The 19,060-nt window shown below is 39.3% G+C and overlaps 1 protein-coding gene across 1 annotated transcript in view; it reads right to left on the bottom strand.

Moving 5' to 3' along the window:
* The window catches only part of COL4A5 (collagen type IV alpha 5 chain), an 86,156-nt gene that overhangs the window by 53,010 nt on the left and 14,086 nt on the right, over positions 1-19,060 (bottom strand). The window contains exon 2 of the mRNA XM_056360123.1: positions 7,531-7,590. Coding sequence (XP_056216098.1) covers positions 7,531-7,590 — 60 coding nt within the window. The remainder of the gene's footprint in view (positions 1-7,530; positions 7,591-19,060) is intronic.

Below are 19,060 nucleotides of genomic sequence, written 5' to 3'. Positions count from 1 at the left end.
CTAAAATGCAACTACTCCGAGGTCTCCGGTCTAAGTAGTCACAGAACTGGGAAGCCATGGCATTTAAAATAAAAGAGGAACATATGAAGCCAAAGAGTTAAGCAAGAGAAATACAGGAGGCAACAGATGATGCTAGTAAGCTGCATTATTGAAACTATGAAATGAGTATTTTGCAAGCCCACTTTGAAAGTGAGCAGCAACAATGAGAGCCTTGCATGAGGAAACTGTTCCCAGGGCAACTCCTGTGGAGTTTACCAGCAAATTACCCCCAAGGGTGAACAGATGATTTGAAGGACTATGCTTGGGGACAGCTGAGGGATTGCACCAGATGCTTCCCAAGGGAACTGTACCAAACTCATTACAGAGGAAATAGCTGCACTATAATCACTATTTTTGATCAAAAAATTGGTTGGAGAAAGAAATGTGGGGGAGAAACCAAGCTGATCCAGCTCTCTGGAATAAAGATGATGTTGGGAGGATTTTTTTTTTAATTGTCTTCTACATGAATAGCATATAGAAGGATTCTGTGAGAGCCGTTTTCAGATATTGCTTCTGCCTCCAGACTTTTCCTATTGCACACCTTATATATACTGTACTCTTCTCATGAAGATTCAAGATGCTACAAATTTGCCAGGAAAAACTGCCTGCTGCCTTGCAAGAACATACTGAAACTGGAGAGACATTGGAAAAGTATTTCCCAAAAAGTCAACACCAAAAAAAAAGGACATTATATCATTGGGGATGTGATGAGACTGAAGTCCCTGGGTAGCGTGCAATGTATCTTCTTATAGATGCAAGAACTAACAGTCACTAGCCAGTTTTGCTTGCACAGAAAGAACTGAGGAAGTTTGGATTCTTTTTGTTTCAGACTAGAAGATAAAGAGAAACATAAATAGGAAAGGTTTAGGTCAACTCAGATCTCATCTTTCAGTCCTAAAAGTACAGGATTCTTTCCATAGCAGAATAAAGATGCATCAGCTATAACCATCAGTTCCTTGGGGAATGAGTGAGGAGTCAGATTCTGTTCTCATTTAGTGATAATTCCAGAGTAGCTGGCAAAGCAACTGCCCTCAAACAGCCTCAAAGATGTGGCAAAACTGTCAGCGTATAAGCTTGAACATGACTGCTGCTAAGGGGATAGGAAGAGGAAAAAAAAAAATAGTTGGGAAACACCCTAAAATTATGCTTTAAGCTGCAGAAAGGTATAACCAATTAAACAGGGATACAGAAAAATTTGACATAGTTCCAAGTACTCTAATAACAGGTCACAAGTAATTAAGAAATTGGAGATAGATGCAGTTCCAAAGCATGCACAAGTAATTTACATTTCTAGAATTTCTTCCTGAAACCTAAATATTTATAAATAGATATTACAGGGAGAAAACCCAGAATATTTACAGAGATGTGGTATACCTGTGGAAAAAAGATGACTTAAAAAAAAGGAGCAAAAAAATATTCAGGAAAGCAGTAGCTGGACAGCCCACTTCAATGCCTAAATACATGTAAGAGGCTGGCTGTAACATTTGGCAAGAGGCACGTAATTGCTTCCCACCCTTGCTATGAGACAGTCAACATCAGAAAGAGTCTAAAGACAGTTAACTACGGGTGGCTACTTAAAACCAGACTCACATACTAATGTCTGTAGTAACATTAAGATTTACAGTACAGAAGTGATACAACAGCCATATTCCTCTCTCCCTTTCTAAATGACAGGGTGAAAATAAGAGCTGCCTCAGATTCTAATACTTGTCAACATAAACTCTTCTTCAACTCAAAGAACACAAACTTAACAGAATTAGAACTATAGTATCTAATTAAGACTTCACTCAAAACAAACACACCAACCAGCCACAAATAGTAGTGTTAAAGATATAGTTTAATAAAATAAAGAAATCCCCTCTGACATGACCTGTCTTCTTCAAAATACATCAGATTTCTTCAGAATATCATCTGTGACTTTTGTAAGATGAAACAGTCGAGGTTAATTGTCAGCGGTCACTTGCTGGGGTGGCAAAACTTTCATAGGGGCCATGTTAACGCAGTTCAGGTCAACATTTATGAAGCACAGACACCAATAATAATTCTTGATGAAGTGATTAAAACCTGAGAATTTAACTATTCCTTAGCAATTTGCATACAACAGTGCAAAGAAAAGCTGAGCTTGGGTCACATCTGTACTCAATTTTACCATGATAAAGGCAGAAGAAAACAGGAATCTTGGGGACATATACTGGTATTTTTCTTCTGAGACTCAGAGCTCCAGGAATAGACATCTAAAGAGTCCAAGAATAAGATAAATCTTCCTTTGTAAGTGGTATGGATTTCTTGTACCTGGATACAAAGTCAAAGTATCTGAAATGTCTTCAGAGTTCAGATACAAGCTGCTCTTGCCAGAGCCCCAGGTACCAGGTTTGTATGAGATCATATATTAGGAAATGGCGACTCTGCTGAGTCTTTGGAGTTGCACTCATATTGTGATCAACAAACCCAGTAAACTCAACACCCTCTGAAGTTCTTTAAAAGGCCACGGGCTAACTGTATGTAATAACTAAAGAACAGCTTCTTGATCAATTTAACTGAATTTGAATGGGTAGAACCCAATAGTCCTTCTCATCAAAAATAGCATCATGTATTTGCAGTTATTTTGAGGGGGAACTGTGCCTTAGGTGCTGTGAAAAACATGGTTCCTCCCACCTTAAGCCATGTGTTTCTATCACAGCTACACAAATAGTTGTGCTGCAACATAACTTGCACGAAGGAACTGATCGGGCTGAAAACTAACCCAGTTCACAAAGAAACCTGTGTTCAGTGAGATCAGTTCACTGACAGCTCTGAACATGGCCACACAAGCCCCAGAGGAAAAACCAGAATACCTAGCTAAGGGAAGGTATGAAAGCCTATTTCAGCAGCAGCACGCACTACCACTTCAAAGCAAACCCACAGCAGTCTTGGGGTACGTGCCCTCTTCGTGACTAAGATGCATGCAGCTTGCTTGGTATAGCCCTCGGCTCTCTGTCTTTATCAGCTGGAGCAGCTGAGATTCAGTACCACCCCTCTCCTCCCCTGTCTCTGTAAAGCTGATCTTATCAGCATCTTTGGATCCTGTTTTCAGTGGGGGTAAAACCAACCCAATAATCTGCAAGTCTTACTGGTTTGTCTTAGAAACTGGCACATACGCAGTGCCTATTGTGTTTATTTCTTTAGCTAGCTTTCACCCATGAACTAGCTTTTAAGCATTAAAGCAGGTTAATCTCAAAAGTGCCCAGCAATATTTATTTAAAACCCAATCATCATCCAGTTAACTGAAAAGCAATTATACACTTCTCTTCCAGTTGGAAAGTGAGAACAATTCCTATAAGCACCTGTATGTAGCAGCTTAATCATTTACTTCAGTTTTAATACTCTTGCCAGGTCCAGTTCACTACTGAGCAGCTTACTGTGAGTAATAGCACACTGGCTCCCAGCTGCAATCAATTTTTACTGACTTCTCTCCAGTAAATTCCTCTCTTTACGATATCATTTTAGACATGTTTGAATTTTACACTACCCATTTTATATTTGAGTAAGGTGGGCCTGAGCAGAGGAAGAAAATTTCAGTGCACTGATTTTGATCAGCTGTTGTACTATGGGCTTCCGAAAAAAAAAAAAAAAAAGAAAGCTTACTCTGCTTTGATTCTCCAACAGATAACATGCTACTGATGCTACAAGGGCTCATGGCATAGTTAAACAAGAATCACTTGCAGCATGGAAGCAGTTAAGTAAGAGCTGTGGCTCCCCAAGGCAAGACAAAATAATTTTCCTGTTATAGTTCAGTTTGTATTACTTTACCTGATCTGTTAAAATTTGGATATCCTGAAGGTTTAGGAAGAAGGCTACTTCTGAATCTCCAAAGGAATGCATCAGGCTCTGCTAAGCTGAACAAAGCAGCGCTTCTTAGCTGACTTAATGCAAGTGGACAGCAGCTTGGATACAGAAGCTGGTTTTGGGCCAGAAGTTAAACACAGTGGAACAGAAGCATGGGGCTCAGCTGAGTGCATTTGCCAAGGCTTTTCCCATCTTCCCAGTACAGAACCAGGTTCTGTACATGCCTGACTTTCAGTAGTTCTGCAAGTACACTGTTGCATTGTCAATGACAGAATCTCCCGATTATTTAAACAGCTCCTTGTCTAATGCTCTTCATACACCAATGAGGCAAAAAACTATAGAGTTTGACTCCTGGTTCAGAGGTCACTGGAGAAGTAAGCAGAAACACAAAATGTCACGTGTCAAATACAAAGTGAAAGCCTGAAACTTCTTGTTGTTGCAGCAGTTTACATTCAGCTGGAATAAAGATAATATTTGCAAGAAAACTAGGCTGAAGATAGTATCAGGTTTAGAAACTTACATCAAATGTTTAAGTAAGTGGTACAATGTGATGGAAACCTAATCATCTTAAGATAGCCCTTGATGTCTTGTAGTAGAAAAAGACTCTAGAAAAAGTTTAAGGCTGTAAAAAAAAACAAACAAAAATTTGTAAGAGAAAGCATGATGGATGTCAGTGGCAGAGAACTCTTGTGGTTCTCCCCAGAGCTGAACTGCTGAATCCATCAATACATCAAATACTTTGGGCTTTGTAATTATAGGGCAACTAAATGTGTGTGCATGTATGATCAAACCAGTTCCACTAGCAACACATCATAGTTAAGAAATATGGGCTTTGCTTTTCGTTGTTCCTTTACATAATGTACGCACACAATGGTTTGCAAGCTTCAGAAGGGCTGTTTAAAAAAAAATATGCACAAAACCCCCCTCTGGCATGCCTCAGGATTACGTTCTGTTTACCTTGATTTAGGTGGAAAATTAATCACAGTTCCCAGATTTCAAAGTGAATCTTCCATTCTAAGGATGGAAACTTACATTATATCTATCAGTTTAACAAGTGGGAGTCTCGGACACCTCCCCCCCGCCAATTCCTATGAGGACTCAGACATACCAAAAAAAAAAAAAAGACAAAAGACAGAGAAAGCAGTCTTACCATAGGTGAAACTCTGCTTTCCTTTATATGTTTTGGTGGTGGTGGTTTGTTGTTTTTTTTAACTTTCACTAAAAGATTACACCGATCAGTTTGCAGCCCCCCAGGAATTTTCCAGGAAGATGCATAACTGTTGTATAAATACTTGGTCTGATGTTATACTTGTTTTACTGGAGACTTTTTTTCCTTCCCCAAATCCTTTTCACAAAAGGTTATCAAGCTTCTCACTCTTCTGCTCAGGACTTGCTATAATTCACTCCAGAAAAGGCCAACAGAGATTGGAAACTAAATGTGGAAGAGTTTCACCAGTGCAGTTCTTAACAATTGGCTAGGACAGTCTGAAGGTGTAGAAACAAAACCCACAATACATAGCGACACTTAAGAGCTGGATCTTGAACAAGGCACATATGCTCCAGTTGTTGACTGTCTCTGGACAAAAAGCTCCCTCTGACTCCAAACAAACAGTCCCAAAATATTCTTTCCAGAGGAAGGTGACTAGGTATGTCATTAAATGACACTGAAGGACTGGAATGAATCGAGTGGGTCATGGTCCCTGCATGTGCAACAGTAGTATAAAGAGAAAGCTGAATCACTAGGAGAAAATAATTACTTTATTTTACTTAGAAACCCAGATTTACTTGTAGGTTTTCCTTATCCATGCTAGCCAGCCAACACCCATTTGCTCACTGAATTCACAAAATAGCTGTGACTAGTACAGAAACAGGCCAACTTAGAATTATAGGAAGGTTCTCCAAAGCTGTACCTGCTGCGATTGTATTGGGAATGTAAGCCTAATGCTTAAGTGTCTTCAAACGAAGCCTGAAATAGCCCTGTGACTAGTGTTAGGATACATCTGGTTTGGCCACCTGCATTTGAAGATCCTGTAGGAATGCACCAACCCCACCAGGTTCATGTTTTGGCTAACCAAATTAACTCAGAAACCCCGCTATCAAGGGTATGCTGTTCTTAATTAGGTATGTAAATTTGGAATATACTTGATGAACTAAAAGCAAGTGAATGGCAAGGACTGACCTCATCTGGATGGAAGGTGTGGCACCATGAATTACTCTGAAGGACATCTGCCTTGTTTAACCTTGGCCAATAGTAAAATTCTGTGCCAGCACATTATAGTGCCAAAATCGTCAGGCACTGCATTGCGTTTCATGCATTTGAGGTTACGCTTGTTTACGCTATGTCAAAAATCACCTTTGAAATGTGTCAGAAAGTAATCTAGAGCACTGAAGCCCTTCTAGAACCTTGCTAACACAGGGTAAGTGGTTTGATAAGACAGGCTTATCAAACTCTTGGTTATCAGTTCACATCTTTAAGACGACTCCATTGTATCTTAAGCAAACTGAGCAAACTGTTTACAAGACTAAGAGTGGAAGCATTTCAGGCAGTCTCTCCTCCTTGCAGTGATCACATCACATTCATTACCTGTGACAGCAGCAGTTACATGGGAACTATTTAACCACAATTTACTTACAACAAGGCTCCCACACTTGAGAAGGCTCAATTCAGGTAAGTACTGAGCTGTGTATCTATATTGCATTGTAACTAAAAGAAATGTTGGGTACCTGCTTGTTCCTCAAAGGAAAAAATTGTAAAACATTAAGAAATAATGGTGATAGAAACACAAAGTACTGCACTGATGTATTGAGCTCAGGCAGTGAGACTGGAAGTCAAAGATGCATGGAAGCAGGAAAGCTCCGAGACATCAACATGCATCTCTTGGCCTTCAGATGTTGTCTGGGCAGCCCAAAATAGCCTGTTGCACTGAGTGAACCACACAGGGTTGTTTTTTGGATTGGGGATGGTTTTCACTTGACTTGATCCAAGAATACACGTTTGTCCATTTACTAGCTGCTTACTTGGTTGGCAGCTGTGTATGTTAGGGAAGCTGTATCTGAATAGTGTCACTTCCACAGTCGAGCTGAGCATCTAGCCAGCAACAGCAATCATCTTCATATGCAGCTATACAAGTTATGAGGTAAGAAACAGCGCAAGTTCAGAGCACATTACTGAGTGTCAACTACCTATGAGCAGGTAATGCAAGAAAAGTGGGAAAGCAAGCCACACTCTGGTTTTAAATTCCTGCTGAAGCATTACTAGCATAGCCATTATTGTACAATCCACACCTTAGCTCATCCACACTAACTGGTTAGTGTAGGCAGGCCTTGGCACTACAACGGAATTCTTTCTATTTTGCTAGAATTTGTGTCTTTTCTGCTTTTCATTCCCACATAACTGGAGAAATTTGTGTCATCGCTCCCCAATCTTAAGAAAATGGCATACAGAATTTCATACCATCATCAGATGGTCCATTTGGTCCAACCCAGTACCTGAAGTTGTTATAACAGCTATGCTTTTTGGTGCATGCCCACACTACGATCAAAGTAACATATGAGCAAGAAACAAAAAGCTATCACCCTTAAGTTTCAGTTATCTGAAGTTGGCATATGGCTCAGTGGTTTGTGTGTTGGTCTGCCAGTAAAAAAAAAAGAAAAGAAGTTATTTACCTTTTCACCTTTTACTCCGCTGCAATCACATTTGGATAAAGGTGTACATCCGTGGCAAGCCTTTAAAGACACAAGAAAAAAATTAGATTTTTTTAAAGCATGAGACTACATGAAGTCTTTAATTCTATTACAAAACTTAGTCTGAAACAGCCTATGAAGTTTGTCATCTGGCTGTTATACATGTGTTCAAAGCAGATACAGTTAACAAAGTTCAATCACCTTCATTAATACCTATGCTTGTACGTAAGTATATTACAGTTACAGTTTCCCTGGAATTCTTCGACTTTTAAATTTATGCTTAAACGCCATTTGCTCTAGGGCAAGGCACAATGCAACACCTATGGCCAAAGAGGCCAGAACTTCAATAAAACAGGTTCTTCAGCACTTGCCTCCACACTAAGAGTCCAATTATGCTTCCCACCAGTAGATGTCAGGTTTTGCACAAAAGTTTAGCCAAGCCTGAAGCTTATGAGCGTATTTGTGATAGTTATTGGAAAAATACTTAACACACGATTAATTCTTCCCTCCACACCGCAGAAAAAAGTTTTTTCAAAAAACCATAGATTTCATCTAGCTGCATTCATGCTCCATTACAAAGCACGACAAGTCAGCTACAACAGCCTCTAACATAAGGGTAGTGAGAGCCAGATATTAAGGGGTCAGAGGAGGGGGATGTGGAAGCTTGATTCACAAAGATCTAAGGTAGGTAACCCTTTCCACACCACATTTGCTTAGCTCATTTTCTTTCACCTCAGCCCCAGCATGGGATACTGATTAGAGCTCTGTGTTCATTTTTCAGAGATGAGCACGTGTGTTTACAAAAGTGAGATTTCTAGAACAAATGAATTTTTTGTAGAATGTCTCTACATAATACATGTAGTCATCAATTTTCAAACCTCTTAATAGTTAAAAACGATGAGCCACATTGGAAGATACACTACCTGAAATACTTCAGAGTTTAACTTGTTCTGAGAACAGGTGCAGCATTGTACTAAAAACATTCAGCACATACTTTGAAAGTTTGAAGAGCTGAACATTTGGGGTCCCCCCCAGTAATCTACAGAGAACATTATGTACAAAGTTTCAATCAAGCAGGAAACCAGTTGGTGTGTCAGATCTAAAGTACGTCCACACTTGAATTCTAGTCTTCGTTATCACAGAAGCATTTAGAGACATGACCCATCACCTACCTGGCAATAGGAATGTCCTGGCTCTTAGCCTAAACACACTACCAAGCGTCAGACTGAAACCACAGAAGTAGCTTGATTCACCTGGAGCTACCCAAACCCAGGACCAACTAAAGCATCTTGTAGCAAAAGACAGCTTTGAGTTTTAAGTCCAGCAGTAATGCTAAATGACAGGACTAGGGCATCTCTCAAAATCTTCCATCTGGCTTTTGTAATCAGTTTCTTGATTTGATGTTTATGAAAACTCAGAATTCTTAGTTAACAGCAGTTCATTGAGGCATTTCCTAAAGTGAAATTTACAGTTCAGGTTTTCAAACATCAGACTGGACAAAATGAGTAACCTGGCCTGACCTCATAGCTGACCCTGTTTGGAGCAGGGAGTTTTGGCTAGATGACCTTCCGATGTGTCCCCCTCCCATACAAGTTATCCTGTGAATTTGCTATCAGATCCTTTTCACTTTTAAGAGTGGATTTTAAAAAAGCAAGTTTCTTGTGAACCAGTTTTAGGATTAATCTCGTTAACAAAGCTTCATTTAAAAGGGATTAACCGTAGTTACATGCAATATTCCCTTGCCTCACAGGACAAGCCTAACACAAAGCAAAAGCAAGTTACCTAGCTCGTTAACTAACCTAGCTCGTTAACCAGCAGTGCTGGTTTCTCATCGCAAGTATAGCACAGTGGCAGCTACATGAAAATCTTTGCTGCCTCCAAGAGGCAGGGGGAGGAAAAATAAAGTAAATCAGCACTCATTAAAAACCACCAAAAGCTGTACAGTAGTGAAACACACATAGTCGAAAATAACACACATAGAAAGCATCATCAAGACCCTACACCGCATAAGAGGGATTTATTTATGTTACAGACAGAAGAAACTCATTTAGTCTTCTTCACAGCTTCCAGAGAATGTTTTCAATAGAGATTTCCTGAATTTTCATGTACAAGGGAACTGTTGGGATGAACAGGGAGAAAAGGAAGCTGAAAGGGAAAAAGCTGGTTTGGGATTATGTTGTCCCTTCACAAAACAAGTTAGATGTACACGATTTTGTGAAGGTGAGTTTTTGGACAGTGAAACTCAGAGTCTCTACCCTCTGCTACTCTGTCTTTACAGTAGCACTGCAGAAAATTACATTGTTAGTGTTAACACATCTTCAACAGTGATCCTGTCAGCATCAAGACTACACAAAATAGATCCAATTAATAAAGAAAATGGAATCATGGAATAATTGGGTATGGAAGGAATCACTCAAAGCAGGGCAACTGGAGCAGGTTGCACTGGAGCAGGTTGCACAGGCCCTTGTCCAGGTGCATGTTGAATAACTTGTGGTTATTGTTGTTGTTGAATACAGTGGTAGAGATTCCACAGCCTCTCTAGGCCCTCAATCTCCTTGTCTGCCTTCATGGTGAAGCTTTCCCCCTCAAAAAAATCTCACTAGAATTCCCTATGTTGCAACTTCTATCTGTTGCCTCTTAACCTATGCAGGATGAGCGGAGCCTGGCTCCATTTTTGCTACACCCTCCTAAGCAGCAGGAAGACAGTTGTAAGATTCACTCCCTCCCCTGAAGTCTTTTTCCCCCTCAGATCCCAGCACTTCCCCATATACCCAGCCTCCCAACTCTGCATGTCCCAAAATAAAGCAGAGAGAAGTGATCTTTAAGTCAGCTTGTTTAGAATCAGGGATTGACTTTTGCTGATTTTGAAAGAACTGACAAAGAAGGCCCTTGCTGTATATGCTGGCAATAAATAATGGTGAATATGATGCTGGATGGTAAAGTGTATCCTTCCCAATTCTGTGGCATTAAAAAAAAAAAAAAAGCTTCTAAGATGAGTCAACATCTTTCTCTATAAAGTTGTTGAAGAAAAAAAGTGCTTTAATTTGGTCAATATAGTGGGAGTTTTTTTAGACCAGTGGCTGCCTCCCAAAGTAATTTATATATTCAGACTGGATTCCTCACACTTTGAGCAGCCTCTTAACATATACTATTAGCTTTTCTTGAAGAGTCAGGTGTACTCACTGAACACTTTTTGACAGATGGTTTTGAATATCCTGTTCAGACGCATTACTTGCGGGAAGGGAACATGGTCTTTCCCAGACAGCAATGAAGGGAAGCTAAAAGAAGTCTGTAATCAAAAAACTCTTCAAATTCCCACTGTAATCAAATGGTAGCAATTTCTGGCTTAAATCCTGGGAAGAGCTATTCACCCACAAGCTTATCAAGAAATATTCCCTCAGCAGTCACTTATCTTCCTGTACAAAAGCTGTATTTGGCAGATTGTGTTTCTTATTTGCATTAGCTTGTATCCCCACCAAATTAAGGGTTTTTTTAACTAAAAAGTTTGAAAAGCCCTGAGAATTTGTACTATATCAAGATCACTCTGTTTAGAAGTCATATTGCAGTACAGCATAAAAAAACAACATAAAGTAAAACATGTTGGCACAGCAAAAAAAAAAAGCTTAATCACCTATTCTAAGTGAAAACTTTCTTCTTGTTTAGACTTTCAATAATGTCAAGGCCTTTTTTACTTGGGAAGGCAGGGACAAAAATTGTGCTACAGGAGACTGCATACTACAAAACAAGCTAGTACAAGTTTGAAAGCCACTCAGCAGCCACAGGCTAGAGATTTCTGATGTCACAGATTTAATTCTGCATCTCATATGAATGCAAAGAAAATCCAGGCTCCACACTGTGCGTAGCAACTCTTGGAATTTCACCTCCACGTGAACAGCAAATTATTTATACCTCAATCAAACAAAGAAAGCAGATACAATGACTAGCAATTCAAGCATAGAAAAATCTACATCAGGAACAAGATTTGGATGGTTACAATCAGTAGTTTGCCCTTAGTAACAGCTTAAATGCCACTAGTTCTGAAAATCAGGTGACTTTACTGGGTTTTCAGACAGGGAAAATGAAGAGTTCCACTGAGGTCTAGAGTCAAAGTTACACTTGCTATGTTTGTTACGGTTTGGGGAACTGAACAAGTCACCTGCCTTGTATTAGGTAGCCAGAAGCCTTCAGTAGTAGTCCAATTCCTAGCCGTGGCCACTAGGACATGTTGCCTTATGTGACAGGGAAGATGATAAAAAATGGATGTAATAGTGAGTTGTGGCTTGATCATAAGGAGCTGGCCACAATCTCCATGCCTATTATAATGTTTCCATTTTCAACTACACAAAGATGGATAAGGAATCGAGGCATCTTTTAAGAACAAGACTGAAACTGCTCAATTTTTCTTCTTACCTACTGCATTTGTGTTTCCTCACCCCACTCCCCACCACGTACCTGTAAAGATGAACTCACTATCATTGCCATTCCCTTTGCTGTGACTTTTGCATAGCAAGACACAATCAAGGGCTCTAATTAATCTATTTGAGTTTAGCTAATCCTTTCATTGGATTTTCCTGACAGCTTCTACCCCATTGAATCCATGTGTGGAGAGCAAGTTCTTTTCATTAGTATATAAAGGGAGGGATGGTATTGGTTTACTGGTCAAAGGATAATTCTTCAAGAACAAGCTCAGTCTTTTGTGTCTTACATGGACTGAGGAAAACTGCTTTATGCCACTAACAGAATGGGGGTTTTTTATTTGTTTTTCAGTTTGAAGAAAAAATTTTGAAACACATTTGAAATCAAAGTCACTTCTTACTCTTGACCACAGGTTTGTTACAGTCAGTTCAGTGAAATGAATAATCCTAAATTATTCTCAAAATTTGTTTTGGCTAAAAGCCTGTCTTAAGTATTGGGCACATTCCCCTCCTTTCTCATCAGGCCTAGAGATGTCAGTTACAAGGCAATTTCAGCATATTCCACTCCCTCCCCACCTCCCAGCTGCCATTCACAACAGCACTGGACAAAATACTTCCAAAACCCACCAGGTATTTGAATGCTATTCCTAGAGAGAACAGCAACTTAGGACTTCCTGAAACTGTGAAGGGAGAAAGAGAATGTCTTTTATTGATTACTAAGAGCAAGCTAATAAAAGTTATAGAGGACTGGTTAATGGCTTCAGGTAGGTTAGCCCGACTTGATACCTTAGTCTGTCAGAATCAAAGCAACACAGCAAAATTTAAGCAATACGTTAGCTGCCTAACTAAAAGATTTAGATAGGGAGTTTAGTCCTGCTTCAGAAGTGATTTACCATTACATACACACAACTACAGGGAAACTAAACAGTTGTGTGCATGTAAGGAGAGGTGTAGGGAATATCTAAAACCCCGAACTAAAGTATGCACTAGTACTTAAATAATGTATAGGTACTTGAACATACAGGAGTTTAACAATATTTTAATACTCTTTCCATGGGAAAGATTACAGGTATGGGGAGGGAAGCCAGTCATTTACAGGGTTTAAAATTTACCAATTAGAAACTTATAATCAAGAGAAAGGGGTGCAACTTCTTACAGAAGCACAGTAGATGAATCAATAAGGTGCCTTTGTAAGCTATCAGGAGAGTTCTGACATGACCCAAGTTGCTCACAAATGAACACTCAATGCAGACATCCAACTGTTTGATAAAGAAAGAAACAAGAAAGAGTCTGAACATTTACAGACCGAGCAATTTATTCCAACATCCTCCTTACGTATTATTTTATCATGAATCCTGAATTTCCTGTTTGATAAACCCCTCTCATTTCTAGAGAGCATAGTGACATTACTGAACCTACCCAGCAATGCAGTTTGTACTGACAGACTACACGCTTTTCTTGACAGTTCTGTTTGGGTGGCATCAAGAGGTCAAGTAAGAATCAAAACCTGATTGTGTACAGTCACTGGTTTTAAATGCTGGTGTGGCCTGTAATGTATTAAGACTCCCGCAGAGATTTAAATGACCACCAAGCTTCAGCATGCAACATCTGTTGGGATTAACATGCACACACCAGCTTCATAAACAGATGTTGTCCTGAAAGGAATCAGACAGTTATTTGACACCACAATATTGTACGCTACCTCCTCAGGTGAGAAAAGTTCCCTCCAGGAGGGAAAAGATGCACAGAAATTGCTAAAATAAATCCTGCCTAGGAGAAGTTGGCCAGAATTTTAAAGCAAATTTTAAACTCTGCAACATGCTCTGATCGCAGAAGCAACTGAACTGTGGAACAATACTCCACAGCTTGTGAGGGAAGAGCAGACAGTAAGCAGCAAAGGCTAGAAAAAAATGTTAATAAGCACACAAGTCACGCTGCAGCAATTGCTGTTTGTGTCCTGCATTTGTATGTTCCCATACTTTTTTCTAATGACTTCACTAGGATTTATTTGAACACATATAATCAAGCCTTTTGATAGTTTGGTTTTATTAAGACTCCCATTTACTAGAATGGTCAAAGGAAGAACCGGTAATGAAACTCATTCAAAAGCAATTCATCTTTGAGGGCTTCCATATAGTACATAGTCTGTGTCCCCTAAGAGTTCTTGAACCTGAAACTTGCAATTCAATCCGGTATACTTTTTTGCAGATAAGAGTAAGAAAAGTGCTTCTGCAAAGCTGATGTGCTCATGACTCATGCTACTATCTGCAGCAGGTTTAACTGCAGCTACTCAGGTAATGAATTACTGGTATTCAAAGGTATAATCTCAACTTCAGGATGGACACAGAGACTAAATACCTCAGGCTTTTTTTTTTTTTTTTCCCCCTTTCCTTCCAAATGTTATAAAAGCTAATACTATTAGGAGCAAGTGCTATTTGTAAGTTTTAGACACATTATCAAGCATCTCAGGTCTCTCCCTTCAGTATTTACCAGCATCACAGGACCAGTTTTCTTGTTAGCAAGCTAAGCAGGTAATGAAATTTACACAGTAATACTTTCTTTGGAAAGCAAAGAAAAAAGCTGAATGACATACTGAGTCTTACATTCTGATAGAATCACACCAAACCACAAAGCCCAGTATCAAAAGAACTACTAGTATATCAAACCCTTCAAATTCTTACACTGCAAGCATCACCCCCACTGGGGTTTGATTGCCAAAGATGAAGGGGGAGAGGGGTTAGAAACAATGGAAGTGTTAATTAAGCCAAAATCCATGCTTTTGAAGTCTTCTAGTCCAGAAAACAATGAAATAGGACTTCACAAATCACCAAGTCTGTCTCTAGACCACATATTTGGTAACATAAACTTATTTGCTAGAACTCCTATAATATCTAGATTAACTCAAATACATGCAACTTTGATGCTGAGAATCAGTAAAACAGTGTTTCGTAGTTCACGAAACTGTAGAAGCTGCAGTCCCAAGCAGAATTGCAACATCTCATCATTTGCTCTTGTTCACGATTTAAGGTTGGTAGAACCGAATTTTCACAGTAGATACTGCAGCTATTTGTTGGACAATGGTCGAAGACCTATTTCTAGAATGAAGCTTATACAGAGTGGACAAATCCTGCACCTCACATAGTTATTCTAGCTGCTACAGGAGTTGCCTAAATGCTACTAACATCACCCTCTGCATATGACCCTCAAATATGACAGCTTCCCAGTCAGGAAACATAAGAATATTCTAACATTGGAGAAAAAGGGAGCATAAATATTGGATAATTCTATCAATATAAAGACTGGTTGTGTTGTTATAAATTCATTTTTATTAAAATCAGTGAGTTCAAATACAAAAAAGTATCAGTTACAAACGCCTTTGCCCTAGGAAGAAGACTATAGTACTCTTTCTACTGTAACCATGCAAAAGTCTTAAACTCAGTTATTCATCCTTCTATTCACAACAGAAAAGAAATTCAGCCACAACAGAAAAGAAATTCAGCCTTCAGTCCCAAACAGACAAAGATTAAGCTTTATTTTGATGGTGGTCCTAAAGAACACACATTTATTAGCTTGCCAAGATCTGTGTAACAAAACACCTGCACAGTTATCTAGCTAAGGATTTACTACTCATCCAGGTCAAAGATTTCACCATCTATCTTCAGCAAGTTGAGTTTCCTTTCACTTGCCTGGACACAAATATAACCAAGAAAGAAAAGGTTTTGTGAGGATTTGACAAGCGAGTTAAAGCTGCTATTGTGAGTTCTAATTATGATTTCACATACATGCTCTTTAGGCTTAGCATGTATGTGAAATCATTAGGCTTAGCAAGAGTACAAGTCTGCAGTTTATCACTCAAATAACTGTGTGAAGTCAACTATGGCACCAAAGTCATCATAGCTTGATAATCCATATAATTCTTATCTCACTGAAGTATTGTATTTATGAGCAGTAACATTTCTAAAGCAGAATCTGAATTAAAATATTATTACATACCCTGTTAAGTAATCGCTTCCCTCAATTTACCTAGCTAAAGATAGTATGAGAATAAGTTTCATGCTCTAAAATTTGAGTCAAAACATGTTTCATAAGTTCTTGACCAGTTGACCAGCCTCCTTTTTTTTTTTTCCTTTTCTTTTTTTTCTCTCCTAAGTAAGGAAACTTCTGACATGTAATTTAACCTGTTACACCTTGAGGCACTATCTTTCTTTGAAGTCTGCACAATACAAGATCTGTTCAGACTTGCAGAGTAAGCTCTTAGCTGTAGTAGCCACAGTTCTGACCACTGTGAACACAACAGAGACAGATTAAAAACAGATTCTGAGACACCTGATGGCTAACCAACCCTTCTTTTTCCTCTTAAGCAGCAGCACTAGGTTGTTTGCTATCTAGACAACTGAATAGCTTATATTATAGTAATAACATGAAATATAACTGGAAGAGACGCTGTAAATCTACCAGACCACAAATGTTCTGATTACACAGAAAGTTTACAGATCCATTAATTTTATCTTGGAATACAGCTACTATGATTTGGTTGGAATTAAATGGCTACTTCTTCAAACATTCAAAAAACCAAAAACATTAGCAAGAGAAACCTTGGCATAACTACCTTTAGACTATCAAAAATTTTAAGCAAGTACGTGTATATTAAAAACACTAAACCACAAGAAATAGAGGTGAGCTCTTTCCTAAAGAAGATTGAATTTTTCTGCCTGTACTTTGTACTAAAACGATACAGAATTTTACTGCTTTAAACCAAACTAATTACAGGTTTTTAACACACAGTTCTCTGTAAAGGTTATCTTCCACAGCAGTTTCTAGTTAAAATAAAGGCAATATCTGTAGCAATATACTTTTCCTTGACCAGCTGGCATAGACTGACCACAGAAAACTTTCGGACTCAGTCTCTTTACTGAATTAACACCCAAAAGCTTGTTTATTCATCCCCAAACTGCACTGATCAGCCCATAAAGCTTTCTCCCTATAAATCTGAGAGCAACACAGGGAACAGTTTCTCTCTTTTTTCCTGGAAGCTCCTAAGAAAGGTTCAGAGACAAGATCTACAGAAGCATTCACCTACAGATTTTGACAGGTCGAGTGACCTGCCATGAAGCAGCTGCTACTGCTGCACAAAAGACTCAGCTGGCAAACAAGGGGAGTAGAAGGGCAGGCTATTCAAATGCCTAAACTGCTGATCAGACTTTCTAGAAACAGAAAAAAATGGGAAGGACTCATCCCTAACAAGCTCCAGAGAGGCTGCAAGTCAGCTGGAAGAAGCTTAAACAGAAAGAGTTTTTAACCTCCCAGGAGTTAGGAATTCCGAACTCCCTTTTTTAACAGTTAAGGTAAAAGCAACAAGCAAACATGCACAGAAGTTATTCCCCTGGAACAGCAGGTGTTGCAGCCTGACAGGATCTTTCTGTATCTGATCCCTGAACCAGACAAGAGGACAGAAAGTGCATGAGCCCAGCTGGGCATCCAGTCAACTTCCCTGCAGTCCCAGACCTTGCTCCCTTTTTCCATACTTGGCTTTAAGAGGGGGAAGACTGAAAACTCTTCAGGACATGAAGAAAATTTAAGCATGCAGCACAAGGAACAGAGTTAGTCCTTGCAACTCACAGTATTTCTACAAAGCTTCCATCTTCAGAAACGATGGTTGCCACTCTGCTTTAATGAGTGCTGCCAGCCTTGCACTTAACTGTAAGCAAGGAAAAGAACATGGACAGTTCTCACCACTTCTGAAAACTCATACATTTCTGTGGTCTGTTAAGTATTACAAGACAAAGAATGGGCTTCAGTGTAGTATATTTTACTGGATGAGACACACAGAAAGCAAATAGTCATATCAAGATCCACTGCCCTTGTCATAAACCTTTCACAGCTAAAACTGAACAGACCTAAGAAGCCAAGCACTTGCACTCCTGTCCTAACGAATACACATTTCCAAACAGCTCCACATCATGCTCTATAAATTTGCAATGATTTCCTTTAATAGCAACTCAGGTTAAGTACTACCTTTATGCTGCCATCCAAAGGCAGCACCTTAAAAAGCACGTATATTTAGATTTACAGCAAGTACACCTCCTGGTAAACAGTGAAAGCAAAGAGCACTAAAACCAGAATGTAAACTACCAGGTGGTCTTCTCATCCCACTTTATCTCCAAGTAAATCTTCATGAACTGACAGATGCTAAACACCACATTTCCCTCCTCAGCAGGCAATGCAGCACCTGCAGGAACCTCTAGACAGTGTTAATAGAGAAACACCCTAAACAAAGTAACTCTGGTTGGCTTTTCTCTTTTGGAATGGGAGGCTTTGGGGATCGACAAGTTTCGTATCACCTCTGTAGGCAGTCTACACTTCACAACTCCCCATTTCAGTTCTAAATGCTGAACTCAGAACGCAAGCCATCCTCTAGCTTTTACACAGACCATAAGCAAACTCTTAAGTATATAGCAAATTAGAGTAATGGTTTGTTTTAAGCATGCTTCCATTTTTACCTATCCAGTTACATATTTCTGCAACCAACACCAGCACTGAGACACAAGCATTAAGTACCTGACACTGAGTCAGTAGCAGTTTACACCATGCCACTCTGCTTTTCAGGAAGTCTCAGTTTTACTTGAATTTTACACACAACTCTAATCACTAGCCTCTTGAGGCTTCCTGATTTTTTCCAGCTGCAAATAAGAAGTGCCATATGGTACTCATTACAGGTTAAGATTTACTAGTCATTTAGGACCTTTCCCAAATGACAGGTGTTAGATGTTGCCACTTGCTATAACCATGTCCAAATGTAACAGAAACTTAGACCTGTCAGCTAGGCTTGTAAGCCTCAGATATGCTTGCAAGTCAAATATTATAGTCATAACACCAGTCTTTCTGGTTTTAATCCTTTCCTGGTTAAAGAAATGGAATAAAGATACAGGCTCCAAACTAACTCCTTAGGAAATGTCCTGTTTTTCACCTTCAGCCATATAACATGCAACAGAGGAAGCTTCAGTTCCCGAGTGCTGTTAATGGACATCAATCATTTGTCACTGACAAGTGCACCTTCATGGGTCAAGTGCATGAAGCAGACCACACAAGAACAGAAA

The sequence above is a fragment of the Falco biarmicus genome, chromosome 14 (assembly GCF_023638135.1).
Source record: "Falco biarmicus isolate bFalBia1 chromosome 14, bFalBia1.pri, whole genome shotgun sequence".
In the NCBI taxonomy this organism is placed as follows: Eukaryota; Metazoa; Chordata; class Aves; order Falconiformes; family Falconidae; genus Falco; species Falco biarmicus.
Note: the sequence above shows the minus strand (reverse complement) of the source record. Positions and strands in the feature narration are given on the sequence as shown.